The sequence below is a fragment of the Heterocephalus glaber genome, unplaced genomic scaffold (genome assembly GCF_053883595.1).
Source record: "Heterocephalus glaber isolate CG9 unplaced genomic scaffold, H.glaber_assembly_v1.0 deba00001472, whole genome shotgun sequence".
In the NCBI taxonomy this organism is placed as follows: domain Eukaryota; kingdom Metazoa; phylum Chordata; class Mammalia; order Rodentia; family Bathyergidae; genus Heterocephalus; species Heterocephalus glaber.
Window position 1 is genome coordinate 24,233,052 of NW_028258315.1, and position 22,432 is coordinate 24,255,483.

General features: G+C 39.0%; 1 protein-coding gene, 1 long non-coding RNA gene and 1 pseudogene across 16 annotated transcripts in view; 1 reads left to right on the plus strand and 2 right to left on the minus strand.

Annotated features, from left to right (window-relative positions):
- The window catches only part of LOC110349755 (uncharacterized), a 72,130-nt gene that overhangs the window by 23,005 nt on the left and 26,693 nt on the right, over positions 1-22,432 (plus strand). For 6 of the 7 annotated variants that reach the window (XR_015439372.1, XR_015439375.1, XR_015439371.1 and 3 more), the window contains exons 2-3: positions 400-599; positions 738-3,370. This is a non-coding gene — a long non-coding RNA (uncharacterized LOC110349755). The remainder of the gene's footprint in view (positions 1-399; positions 600-737; positions 3,371-22,432) is intronic. The other variant, XR_015439376.1, reaches the window with a different exon arrangement.
- LOC147826238 (uncharacterized) lies at positions 3,154-6,247 on the minus strand (annotated as a pseudogene). The gene is made up of 2 exons (XR_015439368.1): positions 6,060-6,247; positions 3,154-3,473 (listed from the first exon to the last, which is right to left on the minus strand). The product of XR_015439368.1 is annotated as an uncharacterized LOC147826238 (transcript).
- Positions 3,338-22,432, minus strand: part of Slc17a2 (solute carrier family 17 member 2) — a 33,358-nt gene continuing 14,263 nt past the window's right edge. For 6 of the 8 annotated variants that reach the window (XM_021260519.2, XM_021260517.2, XM_021260522.2 and 3 more), the window contains one exon: positions 6,324-22,018. In XM_021260519.2, the coding sequence (XP_021116178.1) occupies positions 21,884-22,018 (135 nt within the window). In that variant the 3' untranslated portion in view covers positions 6,324-21,883. The other 2 variants (XM_087181840.1, XM_021260520.2) reach the window with 2 other exon arrangements.

A 22,432-nucleotide genomic window follows, 5' to 3' on the forward strand; every position in this document is an offset into this window, starting at 1 on the left:
TTAGAGAGTCTCCTGATTCCCAAGGCCTGTCTTGGGAGAGAAGGATGGACTTTGAATGTACTGGGTGTGTGAGATGCTAGTACTTTTAACCTGGAGGGATCATTGTTCCTATTTGGAACATTTTTATTTCTTTCCAGTGACCATGTCAAACAAAGTGTAGCTACTGTATATTTCAAATCTTAACTCAGAGAAAAATGCAAAGGATAATTTCTTTCATCCACTTTTTTTCTTCCCCTTTCTTTGTTTGCCTTCTGCTACATTTTTGGAGATGAGAAGTTTGGTCAGGCTTTACTTGGCTTCTTTCAGGTCTCAGTATTTATACTAAAGCTTTTGATTTGATTTAATTCCCCTTGATACTGCCCTTTTCCACACTGATTCTTATTTTTCTCATGGTGTTAGATCAAGAGGAGAAACCAGATGGTTGCCTGCTGGTGTTGCTACAAAAGAGGATTGGGACCTAACACTGTATATTGGCCTCCGCACTGCAAGGTTAAGATTTAAGTGTGCTCAATTGCCAGATCTGTGTTTACCAGTGACAGCCATCTACCTGAAATGGCTTTGGAAGCAAAAGAAAGGATAAAAGGAAAGATGGAGACTGGGTAGGTTGCAGAAAATACCAGCAAGCACAGTTCTGGAGACCACAGAGACTGGAGTTAAATCTCTCCTCTCAAAACAAATAAAAATTCTTCAAATTCTCATTTCACCTGTCTTCTCATTCTTTCCATCTCTTCTTTCAGTCTTCAGGATTGTAAGACCGTGGGCCTCACCAAATGCTCCAAGGAGCTGACTACAGTGAAGATCACCCGGGAGGGAACACACTGGACAAGTTGTGAAAGTAAAACAGACCTTTATTAGTCTGGCCAGACAGCACCCTCCAAGCACCAAGCTTAGAGAGGTGCCCGGCTCAGAGTCTGAGGTCCTTTTATAGGGGTCGCAAGAGGGAACTTGGCAAGCGGCTGTACAGAAGCGAGACGTTGGCGGTTAGGGGAGTGTAGCAACTGGTACAGAAGCGAGACGTTCTGCTGTTAGAACATTTGTAAAAAAATAGTTGATTAATTGTTGTTTCTAAGAGACTCTCTAAGTGGAGGAGGTTTCTAAGCTTCCTCCTTCTGAGTTCATCTAAAGGGCAGGCAGGTGGGTCAAGCAGCAATATGGAGTCTGTCTTGCTAACAAGGGTCCTTCAGGATGCCATAGACATGTCTGCTAGTCAGTTCTGGAGTCTTACTCTTCACAAAAGATGAAAAAAAGGTCACTAAATTCAAGCTGCAAATCTGAAAATTGCAGGAAAGGTTCATACTGGCTGAGCTCAAAATACTTTTTGAACCAGTCACTGTGGTCTTGGGTTGCAGTGTAACTACTCTGATTGGCTGTTACCAACATCCCACTGTTTTTCAAACTATAGGTTACCACTGTCTTGTAAAGCAAAGGTGGTACCTCAAAGAGAGTTTGTCTTAAAAAGAAACAGTATGACTAAGCTAAAATAGAATGGAATGGGTCAGAGCCCATCCCACTTGGTAAGCATAAGGATTATTTTGTGACACTTTTGATTTTGAAAAACATACATATAATAGACATATAAATTAGTATGCAACACACTGTAAAATGTTTATTTCTTACTGTAGGTAATACTACCAAAAAGGTTTTAATTCTCTCTACTGTGCACTCTGTTTATATTATTTTATTTCTTTAATCATTCCTCTGTTTTGTAGATTTAATACTTTTGCTTGGTCTTTCAAAAAGGACAAACTGGAAAATGATTACCCAATTACACGATCACTTCTATTACCCTATGGGATTAATGGACAGACAAACCCATTTCTCCTTTGGACTCCAGAGTCACAGGTTTTGTGTGGGTACTTCCCTCTGGACTCTGGTCAAACCTGCTCCATCATCCAGTCTGGGAACTGACTTCAGGTCTCCACTGTGAGATAATGGGAGCTGCCAAGGAAGCTTAGGACACTCTATTGTTAGGTATACTAAGGCAGGTTTTAGATTGACATCTGCCACATGTGTAGTTATGGAAGCATCACTGGGGTCTTGAAATGAGAAATAGGTTTGTCTGCCCATTAATCTCATAGGGTAACGGCAGTGGTTACGTGATTGGGTAATCATTTCCTAATTTGTCCTTTTTGAAAGGCCAAGCCATCACATTGCACCAAATGTTCTCCTGTGGGAGATGCAACAATATCCCAAAAGCAACATTCTGTTATCATTAGAGTTGGTTGCAGACAAGAGGAAATCAATCTAAACCAGTGGTTTGGACATGGGTTCATTCAGAAGTGAAGCTGGGGTACTTTCCATAATATTCAAAGTTATAGCCCTTGCTGGATTCAGATATTGACTCAGCAGAGATTGGCCTTGGCTGACATGTGGCCAACTTGTAGGAGCCTCATCAGTGACCTTTCCTTGTATAATCCTTGCTGACCATCCTAGAGTGAGTGGTTTCTGGGGAAACTGAGCCCATAGAGTGAATCTTAAACTAAGTGGCACATACATACTTTCTTACATTAAAGTACAAAACACAATCTCAATGTGCCGAATACAAATCCTTAAAGACCAGTGACAAATTCACTGTAATCTGACTACAAATGCAACAGTGCATATGAGCAAAATTGCTGGATAGCATTCAAAATAATCTTGCACAAAACTACAAGTTGTGTGAAAACCCAATACTAAACTAAGCTTTAAGGAAATCAGATACATAATATTGCTAAAAATAGACAAGGTGAACAGGAGACTGTCAAGCTAACTCATGAAAGAAATGTTAGACTTCACTGAAATACTGTGGTACAGTATCTGTCTATAGCTTTCTCTAAAATTGTGGCTGGTGCTTCAGTCTGTGTTGTCCATGCCAAGTTGTACACCTATAATATATAATAGTCCCGCCACTCAGGAGGCCGAGGCTGGAGGATTGGAAATTCCCAGACAGCCTGGGAAATAGAGTGAAACCCTGATTCAAAGTACAAATAAAAAGAGCTGGGTTGTAGCTCAATAGCAGAGCTCCCCTGGGATCTATCTCCTGTATGAGAGGGGTGTGTGTGTGTGTGTGTGTGTGTGTGTGTGTGTGTGTGTGTGTGTAGGCTCTTTTGGTTTTACTCTTTTTTATTTTTTACCCCAAATCAGGTTACCTGCTAGGATCCCTTATTTGAGTTGTTACTTGCCCTTGGCCTTGTGGTGGCTCTCGATCTTCTTGGGGAGCAGCACGGCCTGGATGTTGGGCAGCACGCCGCCCTGCGCGATCGTCACCTTGCGCAGCAGCCTGTTGAGCTCCTCCGTCGTTGCAGATGGCCAGCTGCAGGTGGCGTGGGATGATGCGCGTCTTCTTCTCGTTCGCCGCGTTGCCCGCCAGCTCCAGGATCTCGGCCGTCAGGTACTCTAGCGCGGCTGCCAGGTACACCGGGCGCCGGCGCCCACGCGCCCCGCGTAGCTGTCCTGGCCGAGCTGGGGAACTGCAGCCCCGCGGGGGAGGAGCACTGGCAAGAAAATGGAAATGAGAAGTGGAATAGGAATTAAGTGTTTGTGTACATGGACGAGGTGTGAAAGAAAAATATAGCGTGTTTAAATTTTTAAAAAATACAGTAAAAAGACACATTGCCATGAATCCTCTTTAAAGTCCTCCCTCTCTCTTGGAACACACAGCGTTTTTCTTGCCACTTTCTGAAGCAGTTCTGGAAATTCCTCTTTCATGAGTGCCTTTAGTTGATCTGTCCTGGCTGCCTGGATGTCCTGAATGGATTCAAAACGTTTACCTTTAGTGGCTGTTTTGACTTTGAGGAAGAGCCAGAAGTCGCATGGCTCCAGATCGAGTGAACAGGGTGGATGAGGACTCTGCCACGTGATTTTACAGTCCACCTTTCTATTGGATGGTGCTGACAGTAGCACTTTCTGTATTTTTTGTCACACCTCCTAAAAAGACTCATGAAAGAGGACTTGAAGAACTGGTTATAAAAGTGACAAGAACGGTGAGATAAGTGTGTTTGAAACTATGGGGATTAGTATCACCGTATCTTTTACTGTAATAATTTTTATTTTTAAATTAAAAAATGTGTATTAGTACGCATCTGCCTGGCACAATGATTGCACACCTCGTGAGGGGTTGGTATGAGTACATAACATATTTTAATTCTCTTTTCCTCTCCTCTCCCCCCGTTCCATCTCTTGGTCCCTTTCCCATAAATTAAAAAAGTAAATATTCACTGTATTTTTCAATTACCCTTGTGTATGTAGTAGGTATATACTACCTATATTTATCTATGTATATGAGCTGAAGCTTGCAATGACTTTCATACTAGTAGGCTGGGTTCCTGCAGTGGCCTCATTCCAGCACAGTAGAGCTGGCTGACACTTTTTATGCACTTCTTTCCTTTATGTTCCATCCAGCAAGACTGAGATGTTAATTAGGACTTCATCTGAATAGCAAAATGTTCAGTATTCCCATTGTCACGTACCTAAACTATTACCAAAGATACCAGTGAGTTTCTTGTAATAAGACTTGAGCATCATACACCGGAGACATTTCTAGAGCTAGCAGGGGAAATTTTTTACATTTTCACTCAGCTTTGACATGTTTCCTTATGAATAAAAACATCTTTGAAGTTTTTCAGTTTCAAGGGTGTGTAGTACTGTGGGCATGAGCTCCTATGTACCTCTTATGAAGGGATACCCTCATACCCTCTATTCCTTGCCTTTTTTTTTTTTTTTTGGGTACCAGGGATTGAATTCCAGACTTTGTGCTTGTGAGGCAGGTGGTGGCACAACTCAGCTAACTCCCCGGCCCCCTTGACTTTTGATTAGTAGCTTTAAATGTCATTTCATGTGATGTTTGAATCTTTTCTTTGGGGTTTAAATAACATCTTCACAATGGGATCAACCTTTTAAGGTGCGTGGGTTTAATCTGTTTCCAAATATGTTGGTCCCAACTCCTAAATTAAAATTTTTTTTTTCCATTTGTCTGAGAGTTTCCATCAATCCTGTGCACACTGGCACCTCAGCCTCGTGTTTTTCAGAGTCATTCTTTTTTCCCAGATGGAGTAATTCCTGCTTCAGTCAAGGGTGACCCAGCAATGCAGCCCCAACAACAGTTGTGCTTGGGTGGACACATTTTCCCAACCGCACCAGAGTCATTCCTCATAGGCTTAGGTTAAGGAGCTCAGGCTCTCAAGTAGTTGAAGTTGAAATCTACAAAATGTAAGTGCTAGAGGCAGAATGGTCAAAGTGCTCTTGATACAGGCCACATTCAGGAACTGGGGCTTTTATTTGCCTTTTCCTGAGTGGTTCATGCCAGGTACAAATAACCACTCAGAGCAGACTTTAGCAGCTTTATTTAAAAGTATTGTTTCTTTACATTTTATCCAACCAAAGATTGGGTAGTCTCTAGGTCACATTTGATTTGGCCACTAAAAAGGTCCCACTTGGTACAAATTACTGTTTTTTTTATCTCCAAGTAGTGGGTGGCTTGATATATCATGCATAGTTTTCCTATATTTTGCTATCTTCATGACTCTAAGAAAGAAAAATTACTGTCTCTAAAAAGGACTCTTAAGCAAAATTTCACCAGAACTCAAGATTAGTAGAAGAGGTGCCCTAGAGAGAGCTACTCTATCTCTTTTAACAAGGTCCTCGATCAGGAGTGCTCTGCGTAGGCATGTCATCCAAGTCTACATATATTGAGCACTATTTTGTCAAAGATATCTGAAAGCACATAGTAGGAGAAGGTTGGTTCATTGTAACAGACATTGGTTCCTTGTAACAGGTGCTGCACTATTTCCTACCCTAAAAATTGACCAGGCATGCTGAGTCAAAGGACAACAGGGTCATCCTAAGTGTGCCTACAGCATCCAAGTGGACTTCTTTTGAGGGGATTCAATAACATAGACAAAGGTTGTTTTCAGAGGCATCAGCACTTTCTATTAACAGTTACCCTTAATGTATTCATACTTCTGAGGGACATGCCTTTATGCTTAGTAAAATTTCCCTTTTCATCTTAGTTACTTTTCTCATTATTGGGACTAAATCCTGACACCCACAAGTTAAAAGAGGAGAAGTTTATTTAAACTCACAGTTTGTAGAGGTTTGAGTCCATAGTCAGCTGGCTCCAAGGCAGAGCAGCATGGCAGAGGGGCATGGCAGAGGGGCATGGCAGAGGAGAAACAATCCATAGTAGGGTAGGCAGGAAGCTGCAGCAGTAGGCCTTCTTTCTGTCCTTTTTAATTTCATCCAGGCTACAAACCATGTCACTCACACCCATGATGGGCCTTCACTCTTCCGTAAATCTATTCAGTCACATCCAGAACTATGCTAATCCACCTAAGGAACTAATCCAGATATCACACAGCCTTAATGCATATTCACACACATTAGGGGCCAGGGATTTAGCTCAGTGGTTTCGCTGCCTGCTGCGCAAGCTCAAGGACCTGAGTTCAATCCCCGGTACCAAAAAAAACACAAAAAAACAACAACAAAAAACCCCCCAACATATTCACACACACTAGATGGAGCCACCTCCAAGAAGCCCCACCTACGAGTGCATAGGCTTTTGGAGAGAACATCTAGATATAAGCCATAACACCTTTCTACCTGAGTATTTGAAATTGTAGTATATTTTGTTTCTCATTTTTTTCTAATGAGGGTTAATATATATGTTGGATGTTTGTGCTCTGAAAACCCTACTGTGTAAACACAAGTGGCTTCAGTTCACTACATGATTTAATGAAGGCCGCTGAAGTGTGAAAGCCTAAATTAATATCTGTAATAATTGAGGCTAGGCACATGTTGTATAATTGTTGGATTTAATTTTTTCTGTTTCAGTTATCATTTTTCTGTATCTTAGTTTGAATACATTTTTGGCCACAGTAGGACAACTGGAATCAGTCCTGGAATCATCTTTGCTTTCAATTGAACTCTATGAACATTTTGAGTAAATTGTTACAATCCTCTCTGGAGGGTGATTTGGAATTGCTGATTAACATTTAGAAAACATATTTAAACCAGAAATTCAATTTTTAAAATTTTTAGGTGTCGTTAGACTTGCACAGTTGTGTGCTAAAATGTATGCAGTGATGGTTACTGCTGTGTATCTGATAGCAAGGAAAGAAATCATTAATATATCATTGAATATGGTGAAGGTCCTGTTAAAAGTGCTCATGTACATTAACTCACTGATTATCTCTCCCAACATCCCATACGAAGAGGAGGAGACAGAGGGACAAAACTGTTAGATAACCGAAGGTATTACTCTAAGTATTTATCTATTGTGAAAAGGAAGTTTTGTGTGTCAAGGAGCCCACTTTTCTCTTCCTGCCCTTTGCACTGTTATTTCCTACCACCTTTTGGTGCTGTGGGTATCTACACTGAACAGCCTGCAGTGAACAGGGTTACAGGAAGAAACAAGCATCTGCTCTCTTAGACCATTAGGGCTATGTAGTTTATTTGTCTACAACAGATAGTTGCCTTACTCTGCTATTTCAAAAATTGGTACTAGACATGTGGTGACACCATCCCCAAAATTAAAATAATTCTGCCCCCATTGCTTCATGGAGAAATTCCAGAGGCTGTGAGGACAGTGGAGTGTGAAGTGTGTTTCAATAGGGATGACACACTGTACCCAGCCAAGTTGCAGATTAGCCTGCAAGAGTAACATGACATGTTTCACACCATTTGCTGGTTAGTCAAGCTCCATTTTAAAGTTCTTCCTTCTTCATTTACTTGTATTCACTTTTTAAAAATCCTCTAAAAGGCAAATGTCCATTTTCAAGCCTCCTTTTGCACTAACAAGGTGTTGATTCACACTTCTAGTCAAGGACACAGCAGCACTTTCCTGCCTTGAGAGTGGATGTGAGATCCAGATATGTGTCCAGAGACTGGGCACCAAAAGAACAAGGAGAAAAGACAGAAGGCCAGGGATAGCTGTTATTAGCCAGGAGGTGCACATGAACTGAAAACCTCAGGTCTATGTCTTGATCACACTGATTGATATCCACTGAGGTTGGCGCCAACCATGCTCTGTGTCATCCTCTCTTTGAAACCAAGGTTGATGGGGTGGACTCTGTGTGGAACATGGGGGATGCCTTATGAAGAGAAAATAAAAGAGTTTGGCAAGCCATGAACTAGGGGATGTGACTTCCCCTCACATTGCATTGGCCAAGGCAACTCTTATAGAGAGGCCTGATGCCCGGTAGGTAGAAAAATATCACCATCAGAAAGAGAAGGTGCTATGATTTCAATATAAATTGTCCTGAAAGAGCCGCATGTGTTAAAAGATGGAGCTTTTGGAAGGTAATTGGATAAGGGGACACTATACTCATCAGTGGATTTATCCAATGAAGAGTTCACAGGGGAATGCACTGTTAGGAGGTGGAGCTTGGTTGGAAGAGGTAGATCACTAGGAGTGTCACTTGCAAGGATATATTCTTATTCTCAGCTTCTCCCTTCTCTCTATGTGTCCTGCCTGACCTGAGTTGAACGGCTTTTCTCCCCCATCCCCTTCCACCATTCCATTCCTGTCTTGGATTCTGCCAATCATGGATTGAACCCTCTGAAACTGTAAGACAAATAAGCCTCCCCTTTAAATTGTAGGTGTTGGATATTTTGTCTTAGCAACAGGACAAAGACTAATACAGAATGGCAGAAATACTTTTTGTTTACAAAATTCACGACAGTCCCAACTTCTGATCACAGATGTTTAGATCATGCTTTTCCCCCAATACAGAATACACTTATTGATTGTCCCTCCTCCAACTCCAAGAAAGAAAACCCCTCAAATCCTATCCAGTAACACCATCAAAATTGCAGAATTTCATGGCAACCTGTACATTGGTACTTAAATAAAGTAAAATGACAAGGCTGCCGTAGTTCCACTCCACCTCATAACTCAATGCCTAATTGTGGAATATGAACAAAATAACTATTAAAATAGGAAACACCTTGTCCAAGGAAATTCTAAAATCATCCTGGGCAGATGTTTCAGAGGTTTTTCTTTCCTGGAGGTGGGGAATATTCTTTGATTAAGCTGCAGTTTTATACCCTCAGAACAGTTCCACATTGGGCCAGGTGACACACAATTGTAATCTCAGCACTCCGGGAGGCTGAGCCAGGAGTAATGCAAGTTTGAGCACAGTCTTGGCAACTTAGTAAGACATTATCTCAAAATTAAAAAAAAAAAATGATCTGGGGATATAGCTCAGTGAGAAGGCCCTGGGTTGAATCCCAGTACTGAAAAAAACAGTTTCACAGCTCACTCATTTTCATTATTATTCTTGGCTAAATGTGATGAGGACACTGTAGAGTATGCTACTTCTTAGGACCTGAGCACCTTCCACAGTCTATCTTTTGGCAAAAAGATCAATGTCCCAAAGCTACATTTTAAGTTCTGAATAGTCACAGTCTTCTTTAACCCAGGCTGACTTGTATTAAACCCTCAAGAACTTTTTTAAATGTCTAGTTTATTTAATTGTAATTAACTTCACATGCTAACTGTACCACCTCTCTCCCCAGTTCGTTTGGAGATTTGCTTCTCTCCAACTCTTTCTCCAAATTTGGGTATTTTGAGCCTACCTAGCTCCTGTGTGAAAATCATTCTTTATTTTATTTTATAAAGTGTTTACTGAGCCGGGCATGGTGAAGCATATTTGGAATCCCAGCTACCCAGGAGGCTGAGGCAGGAGGATCACAACTTCAAGCCCAGCCTGGGCAACTTAGCAATACCATTTTTCAATAAAAGTGTAATGTATGGCTCAGAAGTAGAATGCCCCCCAGGCTGGGGATGTAGTACAGTGGTGCTGCACCTGCCTGGCAAATGCAAGGTCCTGAGTTTGATTCCTTGTACTAGAAAATGAAAAAAAGGAGAATGTTCCTGGGTTCAATCCCCAGTACAAAAAAGAAAAAAAAAATGAAAGAAAGAAGAAACAAAAGTATTCACTGGACACTATCTTAATCCAGGGGTTTGGTCAAGTAGTTGCTTGGTGAACTCATTACTTTGGCTTTGGTTCTTGCAGTAAAAACAAGTTTTAATAATTTTTTGCTTCTTAACTCATTTCTTCATTGAGAGGAAATTTTGTCTTCAAAAGCTACAAGTATAAATATCTTAAAACTGGCCAATTAATTTCCATTCCCTTGTTTTTTGGAGAACTTTGTTAGATGCAGTCAACAATAATAAAGGCACACTACTAACAGCCAGTATCCCAACCACTTCTCCTAAGTCAAGATGCTCATGAGGTTTATTATGTGTCTTGCAAGTTGGTTTAGGACAAAGTTTTACTAAATATTTCACTAATGTATATCAAGTGTTATCCTTCTAGCTTCTAAAATTTTTTTTCCTTTTTCTCCTGATTAACCTGAGGTTAACAGTACCCAATGTGTGTGTGTGTGTGTGTGTGTGTGTGTGTGTGTGTGTGTGTGTATGAGCATGTTTCTCTGATGGTAGCACTTGACTCCTGGTACTGGCTTTTATATTAGTCAGAGCAGGCTAGGTTATGTTGCAGTAACAAATGACTCCCAGATTTCAGTGGTTTGCAATCTGCTTCATGCTGCCTGTCAAGTGGTCAACTGGTGCCTTTTCTACTTCATCTTCCCATTGAGTGCTGGATAATAAGGCAGTTTCCATCTAGAACACAAGTCTCATGTCAGAGGGGACAGAGAGAACATGGAATAGTTTCTGACTTAAAATGTCTTGTGTCATGTTGGCTCAAACTGGATTGTTCAAGGTAACCTACGTGAACAATCTTGATATCAATGGAGTCAAGATGTATAATCCTTCTCTGAGGACAGGAAGAAAATATTTGTGTTCAAATCATTGGTAGGCTGGAGAAGTAGGCAGAATGGATCCCTGATGTCATTACTGATGACCATCCCTTCTCTGACAGCTAAGCCAGTGTTTTTAGTTAATGAATTCAACCACTTTGACCTGATACTTAACTCACATATTAAGGTTTACTTTTCTCAGTGACTCTGGCCCCTATTCACTTCTTACACAAAACTGTCAAGTCTCTTATTACTGACTTTTGTTTCTATTAGTACATTCATTTCTATTCTTTCTTCTTATGCTCTCTTACTTGAAAATTTGGGGAAGGCTGCTATTTGTACTCTCATGGTTCTTACTCCCAGTGGGCTCTTTCCACATATGCTTTGTAATTAGAGATGGTAAGAACACAGTACAAGGGAATTTATTTGAGAAAATTGTAAGAAGCCAAGGATTAAGCGATTATCTATTCTGAAGAGGATTTCTGTTTGATTCTACTGAATATCACTAAACTAATACTCTGCTTACATTCATTTGCTTTCTAGAAGTTACAATAATTGCACATTTAAATCCTAAACCAAAGCAAGTGCAAACTGGCATTTGTTCATTCTCAGCCTGTGTCAACAGAGAAAAGCTTTCTAGTCTACTGGTCCCTGCAGGTGTGGCCTTTGGTGGGTCTTCTCTTTAAGCAAATATAGTAAGAGGAGAAAAGATTCATTAATTTTGATGTCAGGTAAAGAACTAAAAATAATGGGCATTAAGTTGATAAACATAAAGAAGGCAAAAGCACGTAATTCTCTTAAATTGTTGGCATCACATTCTTCGAAGTAGGCTGACTCATGACAGATACTGTGTGTTGACAGTATCTGACCTGACAACATGTCTGAGTATGATTCAGGATGGGATATACGACAGGCAGTTTATTCTATTCCTATTCTATTCTAATGCAGAAGTGGCTGGTGGTAAAGTCAGGAGGGGCCAATGTGCCTTCAAGTTTGGCTTCAGTGAGGCTGGCCAGGCTATCTAACCATAAACTTATTTTTAAATTTTTTTTTTGTTATTTTGATAAAGAGCCAAAGCCATCCTTTTAGTGGATCTCAAGGTTTCTCTTCACCTTTCCCTTATTTTTCATGCATCCCTCACTGACCCGCCAAAGTTAAGGAGAAGGTTAATTTCATCAAGAAAAGGGGGAGAGTCAGGCTAGATCAGAATTGAGGGCCAACTCATTTTATTAGATATTGTTCTGAGAGTGGGGTTGGAGTCTGTGGCTCACAAATATTAGATCTGTGTGGGGCTCCAGGTAGAAAACAACACTGAACCAGCTTTTAGGAAAGAAAGCAGGTATGGTAAGCCCCTGACACACTGAATGGAGCAAGTATAACTCCAGAGACCTCATAGTCTAGGATCCAGGATTTGTATCCTTTCTCTTTCTCTTTCCCCCTTCTCCTCTCAGATTTTATTCCTTCCCTCTCTCTCTGTACATCTCCTACATCTACCTGACTTGGCCCAATTTGCTGGATTTTTGGACTCAGTCATTGAGAGAGGAAGAAAGGGAGAGATCGGTTTATTTTAAACAGATAATTTATAGACCTAAATTCTGTTTTTACCTAATAAATCTTTAGAAAAATCTTTTTCAATAAGCAAGTGTTCTAGTAAAAGTTTGCTGTGAGCCTACAATACTTTTGTGAATAATGAGATATCTGATCCATTAAATGTCAGGAAAAAGATCTGATGGGGCCCTCAGCTGTTTTCTCACATCATGTGGAGAAATATCCTGCTCCCTCATCAGAACAGACTCACATCAAAGCTCTCTCCAGCACCTGCCCCAACACCATGACTATTTTTAAGGGTTGTCCTGTTTACTAAGAAATATTCTTCATCAGGAGAATTTGGGGGCAAAATGAATGGTGATAAAAAAGTTATGACCATATTTTGGAATAATTGCCCCATCTTTCAACATCATTGGACTAGATTATTTTTTCACTGATATGATCTTCTCACCTTCATCTTTATTCTAAACCCTAAGCTAGTTCAAGAAAGGAAATTACAGTACTCGCTTCAGCAGCACATATACTAAAAAAAAAGAAAGGAAATTACAGAGATCAGAGCAGAAACCAATGAAATTGAGAGCAAAAAAAAAAAAACCAAACAAACCAAAAACCCCAAAGAGTCTATGAATCAAAAAGTTGGCTCTTAAAAAGAATGAAACCCCCCCCCCCAAAACAAAAACCTTAGGCCATCTTACACAAAAAGGAAAGATCCAAATCAATGCAATTAGAAATGAAAGAAGTGAAATTGCAATGGGCATTGCTGAAATCAAGAAGATTATCAACGACTTTTTTGCAAACCTGTACACCAATAAATGTGTTATGTACCTGTACCAATTCCATACAGTGAATGCAATCATTATGTACTGCAAACATGTACTAATAAAAGTAAAAAAATGGTCATACTTCCAAAATTGATATACAGATTTAAGGCAATCTCAATTAAAATGCCAACACTTCAGGTATACAATATGATGACATTTAGCATTGGGAATTTGTACCTGTACAACAACCTCCTTCATTTCACATAGGACACAGGCAGGACTGGACATTTTGAGACAGAAAACAAAACAACCAAAGTATAATGCTCATTTACTACAAGCATATTTTAATCAATGTGGTCCAACTGAACCATAGCACTGCAACAGATCACTTCCAGTAAGTAGACATTAAATATTTTCCATTAAAGAATATCAGGTAACAGTCTTAAAATGCCAACAGTATTCATCACAGACTGGAAAAAATAATCCCAAAATTCACATGGAACCAGAAGAGACACAGACTAGCAAAAGCAATCCTGGGTAACAAGAGTAAAGTGAGAGGCTTTATAATCCCAGATTGAAGTTATATGACAAAGTTACAGTGATAAAACAGTATTGTACAGGCACAAAAACAGTCATGAGGATGAATAGAATGGAATAGTTGATGCAGAAACAACTCCAAGTTGTTTGATCTTTGGCAAAGGGGCTAAATATACACAGCAGAGGAAAGGTAGCCTCTTTAATAAATGGTGTTGGGAAAACTGGTTATCCCCATGCAGAAGATTGAGTCTAACCCCATATCTCTCACCATGTATTAAACCAAAATCAAAATGGATCAAAGAACAAAATGTTAAAACAAAAACACTTAATCTGCTGGGAGATAAAATTGATAAAGCCTTGAAGTCATAGGTATAGATGAGGACTTTTTGAACAGAGCCCCAGTTACACAGGAAATAGTAAAAAGAATCAACAAATGAGATCATATCAAATTAAAAAGCTTCTGCACACAAAAAGAAGCAACCAACTGAGTGAAAAGAAAACCTACAGAATGGAAAAAATTTTGCCAGCTTTCCTCAGATAGAGGACTAATATCTCGAATACACAAAGAACTAAACATAATTAGATCCCTTAAAATAAAAGACTGAATCAAAAAGTAGACAATTTTACAAAAAGTGGACTTTTTCATAAAAGAAAAAGTGAAAATGGCCAATAAATGCAAGAAGAAATGTTCACCATCATTGGCTAATTAGAGAAATGCAAATTAAAACAACACATAGATTCCATCTTCAGAGAGAATGACCATCATCAAGAAATCAAATGATAACAAATACTGGTGAGGCTGTTGTGTGAATGTAAACTAATACAATCACTGTAGAAATCAGTATGATGATTCCTCAAAAATCTTAAACTAGAAATTTCATTTGACCCAGTTATTTCCCTTCTAGGGATCTTCCCAAAAGAGTTAAAGACATCACACCACAGTGTTGTATGCATACCCATGTTAGCAGCTTATATGTCTATTGACAGATGAATGGATAAAGAAAATACGACACTTACGTACAATGGAGTACTATTGTGTCATAAAGAAGGATAAATTTGAGTCATTTGTTGGAAAATGAATGCACTTTGAGATCATAATGTTAAATGAAATGAATCAGACACACAAGCTTAAATATTGCATGGTTTCTGTATCTGAGAAACCCATAATATAAAGAAAGAGCAAAATAAAAGACAGATCATAGAAAGTAGCAAGATCTCCCTCAAATGGAAAAAGAAGCAAGAGATGGAGGGATGGGAGAGGAAACAGAGGAGAAGGGGATGAAAAGAAGTGATTAAGATGTGTCATGTACAGGTACCAACTCCACAGAAGGAATGTAAACATTATGTACTGTAAACATGTACTCATAAAAAATGATGAGAAAAAAATGACAATTACTCTAAAACAAAAATGTTTATGCCTTTAGAGGCTTAAATAGAAGTAATCTTGGGGTGTTGAGGGAATGGAAGTGTCGGTGAAGGGGCTTATTAAATGATAGTGGTTACCAACCTGGTTAATCTGGAAGTGGGCTCCAATTAAGTGGATCTACCACTTTATGAAAATTTAGCTTGCTGCTATGTGTAATTTTCTGGAAAGAGGTCATACTTCATTGAAGATTATTTTAAATAATTAATTAATTATCTTTAACTGTCTGCCTAATACTTTTTGGCTCCATAGATAAGAATTCTTTAGTACTGAATATTACATATTTTGAAACGAAAGTTTCTATTTTGAACATATAACACATTTACATGGTTTGAAATTCAAGCCTATAAAAGAAAATCATAAAAATCAAACAAAAACAAAATAAAACCTGAGTTAGGCCTTCCAGTCCCTCATTTCCTGCTTAGAAAAAATAAGAGACATGTTTCCTGTGCATCCTTCCAGAGACAAATGAACTTTTTTGCCTTTTAACAAGAAAGATGGCATGGTACTTCTTTTAGAATAAATAAATAAATAAATATACTTTTAAATTTTTATTGTTACTTAAAATAATTTTTTGGAAACAAGAAATCTTGCCCAATATTCATCATCAAGTGGGCTAAAATTTTCAATTATATATCTTTCCATATATATATATATTTTGTTTGTTTTGTTTTTGTAAACTCCACTTTTTTAAACCCCACTTGTTTTTTAGAGGAAAGAATTCCAGAGTTTGATGCCTACAAAGAATTACAATTTACAAGTCTTTCTAGGCCAGTGGAATAATAATGGCAAGGAAGAAACAAGTCACAGAAAGGTGGAGTGAATAGGGAGTCAGCCAGACTTAAGGAGGAGGGAAGGCTGCAGAGTCAGAGGAAAACTGGCACCGGTGACTGGCAATGCAGTGTGAGGAAGGAGGGAGGGAGGGAGATGCTACGACATCCTCTCCATGAGGCAACAGGACAATGACCCTGGAATTGCTGAGTCAGCAGCAGTGACAGATTCAGTGCCAAATTATATAACAGAAAACAAATCAGGTGGTGTTGGAGAAAAGCTTGGATCCAATGAAAGAGCTTTTAATAATAAAAGTATAACTACTTTGTTGTACAAAAATCATACCAAATTTAGAAGTAATCACATAACATTTTTATCTGGAGGATTTTATCACACATGTCTTCAAAATTGGTGCTTTGGGAAATTATTCCAGCTTCATTTGAACTAACCATTTTCTAACCTGCCTACTTTAGTTGTTCCGAAGAGAGAACATTCCCAATCTTCTCCTATAACCCAAACACACACAGAGACAAGAAAAGGCAAGACAAAGGTGTTAATCATTGACAGGTTATCTGAACATCAATACTTGGAATTATGTCTTTGTTGACAACCAGCAAATGTTTACACTTCAGGCATTGCACTAAATGTCTTCATTTTTTAAAGTGGCAAGAAGGGTGCTGTGGGCATAGACACATTTTAGGCAATCTTAGGAAGTGCACTGAGGCTGGTGGAATTTGAGGAAGATGACACTGGAAAGTGACTGTGCTCCGCTTTCCAGTAACAAGTCCACATAGAGGCAGAGCAAAAGGCCCAAAGACAGAGGAGAGCAGCAGACAGAAGGTGAACAACAAAAACTAGTAACTAGGTGAAGGATTCCTAGTAAAGGAAACAGAACAAATTGAGAATCACTAACTAAAACAAAATTTTAAGGAAACTCTAAGACCAAGAGCTGAAAAGCAAATTGCTCAAGATATTCAAGACAATGCCATTGAAAGGCAATTAACCCCTTGGAACACCTTGGTGAAAGGAGGCAATTCTAGGGAAAGAGAAACTCTTGTAGCACTTGTCTAAACATACTTCTACTAAAATTAGTTGGGTGACCAACTTCCTCATCATATTAAACATCAGAAGAGACTAGAAGGTAGTCAATACTCTTTTGACAAAGAAAAACTGTGAAATAAAAATTCTAAGTTCATATTTTAATACATTATTAAGAAAACTTAGTGTTCTCAAAAATTCTCAGCATTCTGGGACTCAGGGTATTATTTAAGTACTGTTCTGAAACAATCTTTGGAACTCTCTTTGAAATATTTCCAGATGAACGGGTGGGGTGACTGTGGGTGGGGGTGAGGATATGTCAGTGGTCAGGGCAAGGCTAATGTGATGGAGTGGCATCCAAGAAGCAAACTTAAGGAGACACTCACTCTCATGGGCCAAGTGCACTCACTCTAGGGAGTGGCACCAGCTTGAGAAGGAGGGCCTCCTTAAATATTTCTCCCTATGCCCACCTTCGCACTCCCCTTCGAGCCCTTGAACTACACAATGACACTTAGGATGCCCAAGAGAGATCAAATACCATAATTCTTGTATGGTAGGTTTGAACTGCAAAATGCACACAGTAATCACAAAAGGATAGAGCAAAATTTCCAGGAAACAGGAGAGAAGCCACATACTCTGTACTTGGTGAGGGATGGGACATGACTTGGTGTGCCAGTTCCCTGGGTGCCCATAAAGAGAAAGTCAGAAGGTGCTTTTCTACTGCATGGTACTCACTAGAGAAAGAAAACAATAACATGAAGGCAAAGCACAGCAAAATATAATCTGCCCACAAAAGTGGACTTTGAGGGGAAATGCTCTCCTATGCTTTAATCTCTTTCATATTAAATGAAAACAAATGAAAATAAATTAGGTATTCAAAACAGAACATATAAGAAACAAAACAAAGGGAAATAGGAGTCTCATCTTTTATCAAGACTGATAAAAGATAAAGTTAAGAAATTGCACAATACAAAGATAAGCTATCTTTAAAATAAATAAATTACTGAGGGACCTGAGGAAGCAGAGAGAAAAGACACATCATTTGAGAGGCAAAAAAGGGGCCAATACCACAGATACACATAAATTAATATATTCTAAAAAGATAAAGCGTTGATTATTTTGGAAATGCATTTTATATTATGTATAAAGTAGATATTCCTCTAAGATACCATAAAGTGTCAAAACTGATTGAAGAAAGTGTAGAACCCCTTAATATGCAAATAACTATGAAGAAAATTGAGAAAGTTATCAAAGAATGCTCTTCAAAATAGCTTTAATCCTACACAGTTTTAAAAATCATTGTTTTGTGTTTTTGAAGTAGTAGGGATTGAATCTAAGGCCATATAAAATAAGGCCATTTTACATTTTATCTTGAGAGAAGGTCTCACTGATTTGCTCAGGCTGGCCTAAAACTTGAAATTCTCCTGCTTCAGCCTCTAGGGTATCTGGCACTACATGGTATGCCACCATATCTGTAAGCCTATGTAGTTTTATAAATTAATACCTCGAAGCCTGCAAATAACAATGGCATATCACACTTCTATTCCAGTTAATTTTTGTCTGCTCACAGAGGAATAAGAAAAGTTTTTCTTTCTTGTTGTGACATTGGGATCAGCCTCATATCTAGGCATGATAAAGACACAGAAAATACATACATGCATCTAGAGCCACCTCCATGTAGCCACCCAGCAGCCTAAGGCCCCCCAAAACTATTAGAAAATCCAATTCTGTTGCATATCAAAAAATACTCAAAAATATTGCTCAACTCTCAGAAGTATGTTAGTATAATTAATGATATTTAACAGTAAAAAAGAAACAGCAGATGACCTCATTCTTAAATAGATAATGATAAGCTATTTGAGAAAAGTGAATTAATTTGCATGACCATTAATGTTAGAAACAGATAGGGAGATGGGTCAGAGATTCTTTACTTAAATCTTTGTGGTGGATTAACTAATGGTCAACTTGTAACACCCAGCTGAAGTGAATCAGTGTGGTCTGGGCATGGAAGACCCACCTGAGGATTACTGCCAATAGCATGAAAAGAGAACTGGAGGGGAAGATTAGGGGCTATTGATTTTCTAGGAGAAGCTTGCTGTGGGTGGTTTTCCTAAGGCAAACTTAGCTCTTCTTGTTGGAAGAGGAGCTTGGGGCCTCACTGTCACTGGGAATGGCTGCTGTTCTCATCAGGGGAGCTCTGATCTTCACTGTGAGCATCACTGCCTGGCTCCAATGTAGATCCCTCAGCCTGGTGGCACAAATCCTTCACCCACCTTGTGCACTGGCTTCCACCATATCCCATTGTCCCTTCCAGGTGCAGATCCTCAATACCGACAAGGATGAGACCAATGGGCTCTAGGCCACTGGAAGGACTTATGAAGGACTTTGGCTTGGACTCTAGGACTTTAGCTGGACTTGTGTGGGACATTGTTGTGGGATCCAGGCCCTTGGCTGGATTCTTTGGGTCTCTAGTGTGAGGTTAATCTCTTGCACTCCTCTGTATTTGACTTTTTGGGTAAATATCATAAAATAATCTGGTAAATTATGTGTCCTATATTAAATGTATTCCCTTGCCAAAACCCTGACTACAACAATCATCATTGTCATTATCATCATTATTTGCAGTACCGAGGATTGCACTTATGGCCTTGGCACTGAGCTACATTTTATTCTGTATTTTAAATTTTGAGACAGAGCCCATCCAGTTAAGTCACTAATTTGCTCAGGCTGGACTCAAGCTTGTGATCCTCCTGCCTCAGCCTCCCAGAGCACCAGAATTATAGATGTGTACCACCAAGGCTGGCATGGGTTGCAACTTCCTACAAGTTCTCAACTGTATCTATTCTGAATCCATTAGGAAATATAAATGGCAGTTCTCTTTCAAACCATCACAGAGGGAAAGGTATCCTAAGAATCTCTAACATATAGATGCTATCTGTTAAGAAACATTCGGAAAACCTAGACATGTTGAGCCACTGTGGTTCTTACTCCCATGATAACTGATACTTCCAGAGTCATAGTTTCTTGAATTTTGAGCTCTTTCTTTTTGCAGTTTGAGAATTTGGTCTTTGGTCCCAAAGCTGACAACACAGATTGTGCTGCTGCTGCTTTCTCTCCTGTGCTGAGGCTGGGAGGAGGGAAATCACTACTTTGATTTTTAACAGGATAGATTAGTTTTGTCTGTTTTAATAAACTCTCCTGTGTATAAGGGTCTGTGGATTATCAATGCTGCAGAAATAGAGTGGATTTATTTACCCATTCATCCCTTACCAGGGAAGTTTCCCATTTGGGGCATGTATAGGTAGTGCTCCTATGGGAATTGTTTGTACATGCTCTTATGTATGTATCCACTTGTCAGTGAAACGTCTGTCACTGAAATCACCTAGTCAGCTTTAGGAGACACTGGCAAGAAGCTTCCCAAAGGTTTGATTTTAATCACATTCACACTACGTAAAAATTCCACTTGGCCCACACCTTGCCAACATTTGCTGCTTTCCATCTTCTTTCTTGTTATCTTTTCAGTCAAGTATGTAGTGGTATCTCATTGTGGCTTTGACTTGCATTTTTGAAACAACTAATGACGTTGAAATTTTTTAATATGTACTGGCCACTTAAAATTTTCTTTTGTGAAAGCCCAGTTCAAGTTATTTGCCCATTTTTTATTGGATTGCCTGCCATTTTTCCTATGTAAAATTTGCCTATATGACCCATTTATTGTTCTTCTCATTCTACCTCCTTCTCTTCTTCCTCCTTTCCCTCTTCTTCACCCTTTTCCTTCTCTTTCTCTCTGTCTTCTCTTTTTCTCTATATTGTAAAGACCCAGAAGTCAGAACAAGTTCACATAATATTAATCTCAGGGCTTGACCATATTTTCCTTAAAGCATCTGCTCAAAATTACCTATTGATTTGCATTAAGAGTTTCTCTTCACCAGCTAAATTAGTGCAAGGTTCTAGTCCTGCTGGTTCTACTAGGATTCTAAATATGGGGGAAACTTCCTCTCTAGAAAAGTTGTGGCAAAACCAGAACCAGCTATGTGCATGAAGACAATCTAGATGATATGTTTTACATGTTAGGAGCCAGCATCAGTTCCTGTTAGGGTTGATGGTGACTACTGGAGAGACTTGAGAACACAAAGAAAATAGCAGAAGTACAAATAGGTTTTTATCTACCCTCAAAAGAAACTTTTCTCTCACATGACACTTCTCTGTGCCTTTTCCCATCCTGTTACACCATTATGTTTTCTTCCCCAATATAAAGTATCATTTCCCATGACAGGTCTCTGTCATCTCCCTCTAGTTTTCATCATATTGTCGAGACTACATCTCTGTCCCTTCTGGAAGTATCCACACTGCCCCTTCTAACACCTATTCTTCTCACAGCACAACTTTCCTGATTCTGTTAGCTCTCTCCCTGGATTCTAGTCAGTCTCACTCACTGAAGTTTTTCCTGATGATTTTCTGTTATGCCTGATGGAAATAATCCTAATTTAAATAATTTAAAAATAGTCTATTTAAGTTTAACATATGGATTTTAATAGAATTTAACTACAAAAATAAGCACCCAAGCTTCACAGTGTATAAAAACAGTAAAAAAAAGTTAATTCTGTGGATCACAGAGTTAAAATTCTGCCCTATACTGAATTTTTTAGGACATGGCTACTATTCGCAACAGATCTCTGTGTTCATAACTACCCCCATGAAGGTTTTTATTAGTGATTATTTTCATATAGGTTTTTATTCATTTAATAACTTTCCAAGAGGAAAATTCAAGGACAATAGAATTGCCTATTCAAATTTGTCCACCAGTTGTAATCCTGGCTGCATGTTAGAATCTCCTGGGGAATCTAACATTCAGTGGTTCCTGGACTCCACCCCTGACAAATTCACAGTCTCTGGATTGGGGTACAGGGATCCACATGTTTTTAAGCCTCCCCAGGAGAATCTCACACACACCCAGAACAGAAAACTACTATGACTCTGGTCAAGAATATGAAGAAACTTTGGCGATCAATAAAAAAAGTTAAAATGTTAAGGGTCTATCATACATGAAGGTTCAGACTCTGTATCCTCAGAGGCGGGTGAGAGTCCTTTCTGCAGCCCAGTCCTGGATCTCTGCTTGTCCAAATGTGAGGTAAAAGATCAGACCGAACATGTTGACAGCAGCAGACAGGAAAAATACATTCCTCCATCCAGACTCAGAATCCTGGACACAAGGAAACTATAATTACTAATCTCACAAGTTCCTTTTCCACTGGTTATAGAAATTCTCTATTCTTGTGTATTTCAATTCTAGTCACAAAGTATTTAAGCAACAATACACAACAGACACTGGACATCTTAAGTTATCAAAGAAGGTTCATGATACTATTGGAAACAAAATATCTCCAAAATGCATCTTGGGTTCTCAGTTGGGATGGCTAATTCTTTAAACAAAAATAAATTAAATTGTACTGATGTTTTATTTGAAATTTGGATCTCAGCATTCATTAAAACATTATGAATTATACTGAAGACAGAATCATTAATATCCCATGTTTGCTTCTAGCTGTAGACACTAATAACCACAATCCCTTTGGTGGACATCTCAGTACAACAGGGGTCCTATGTGATCTGCTGA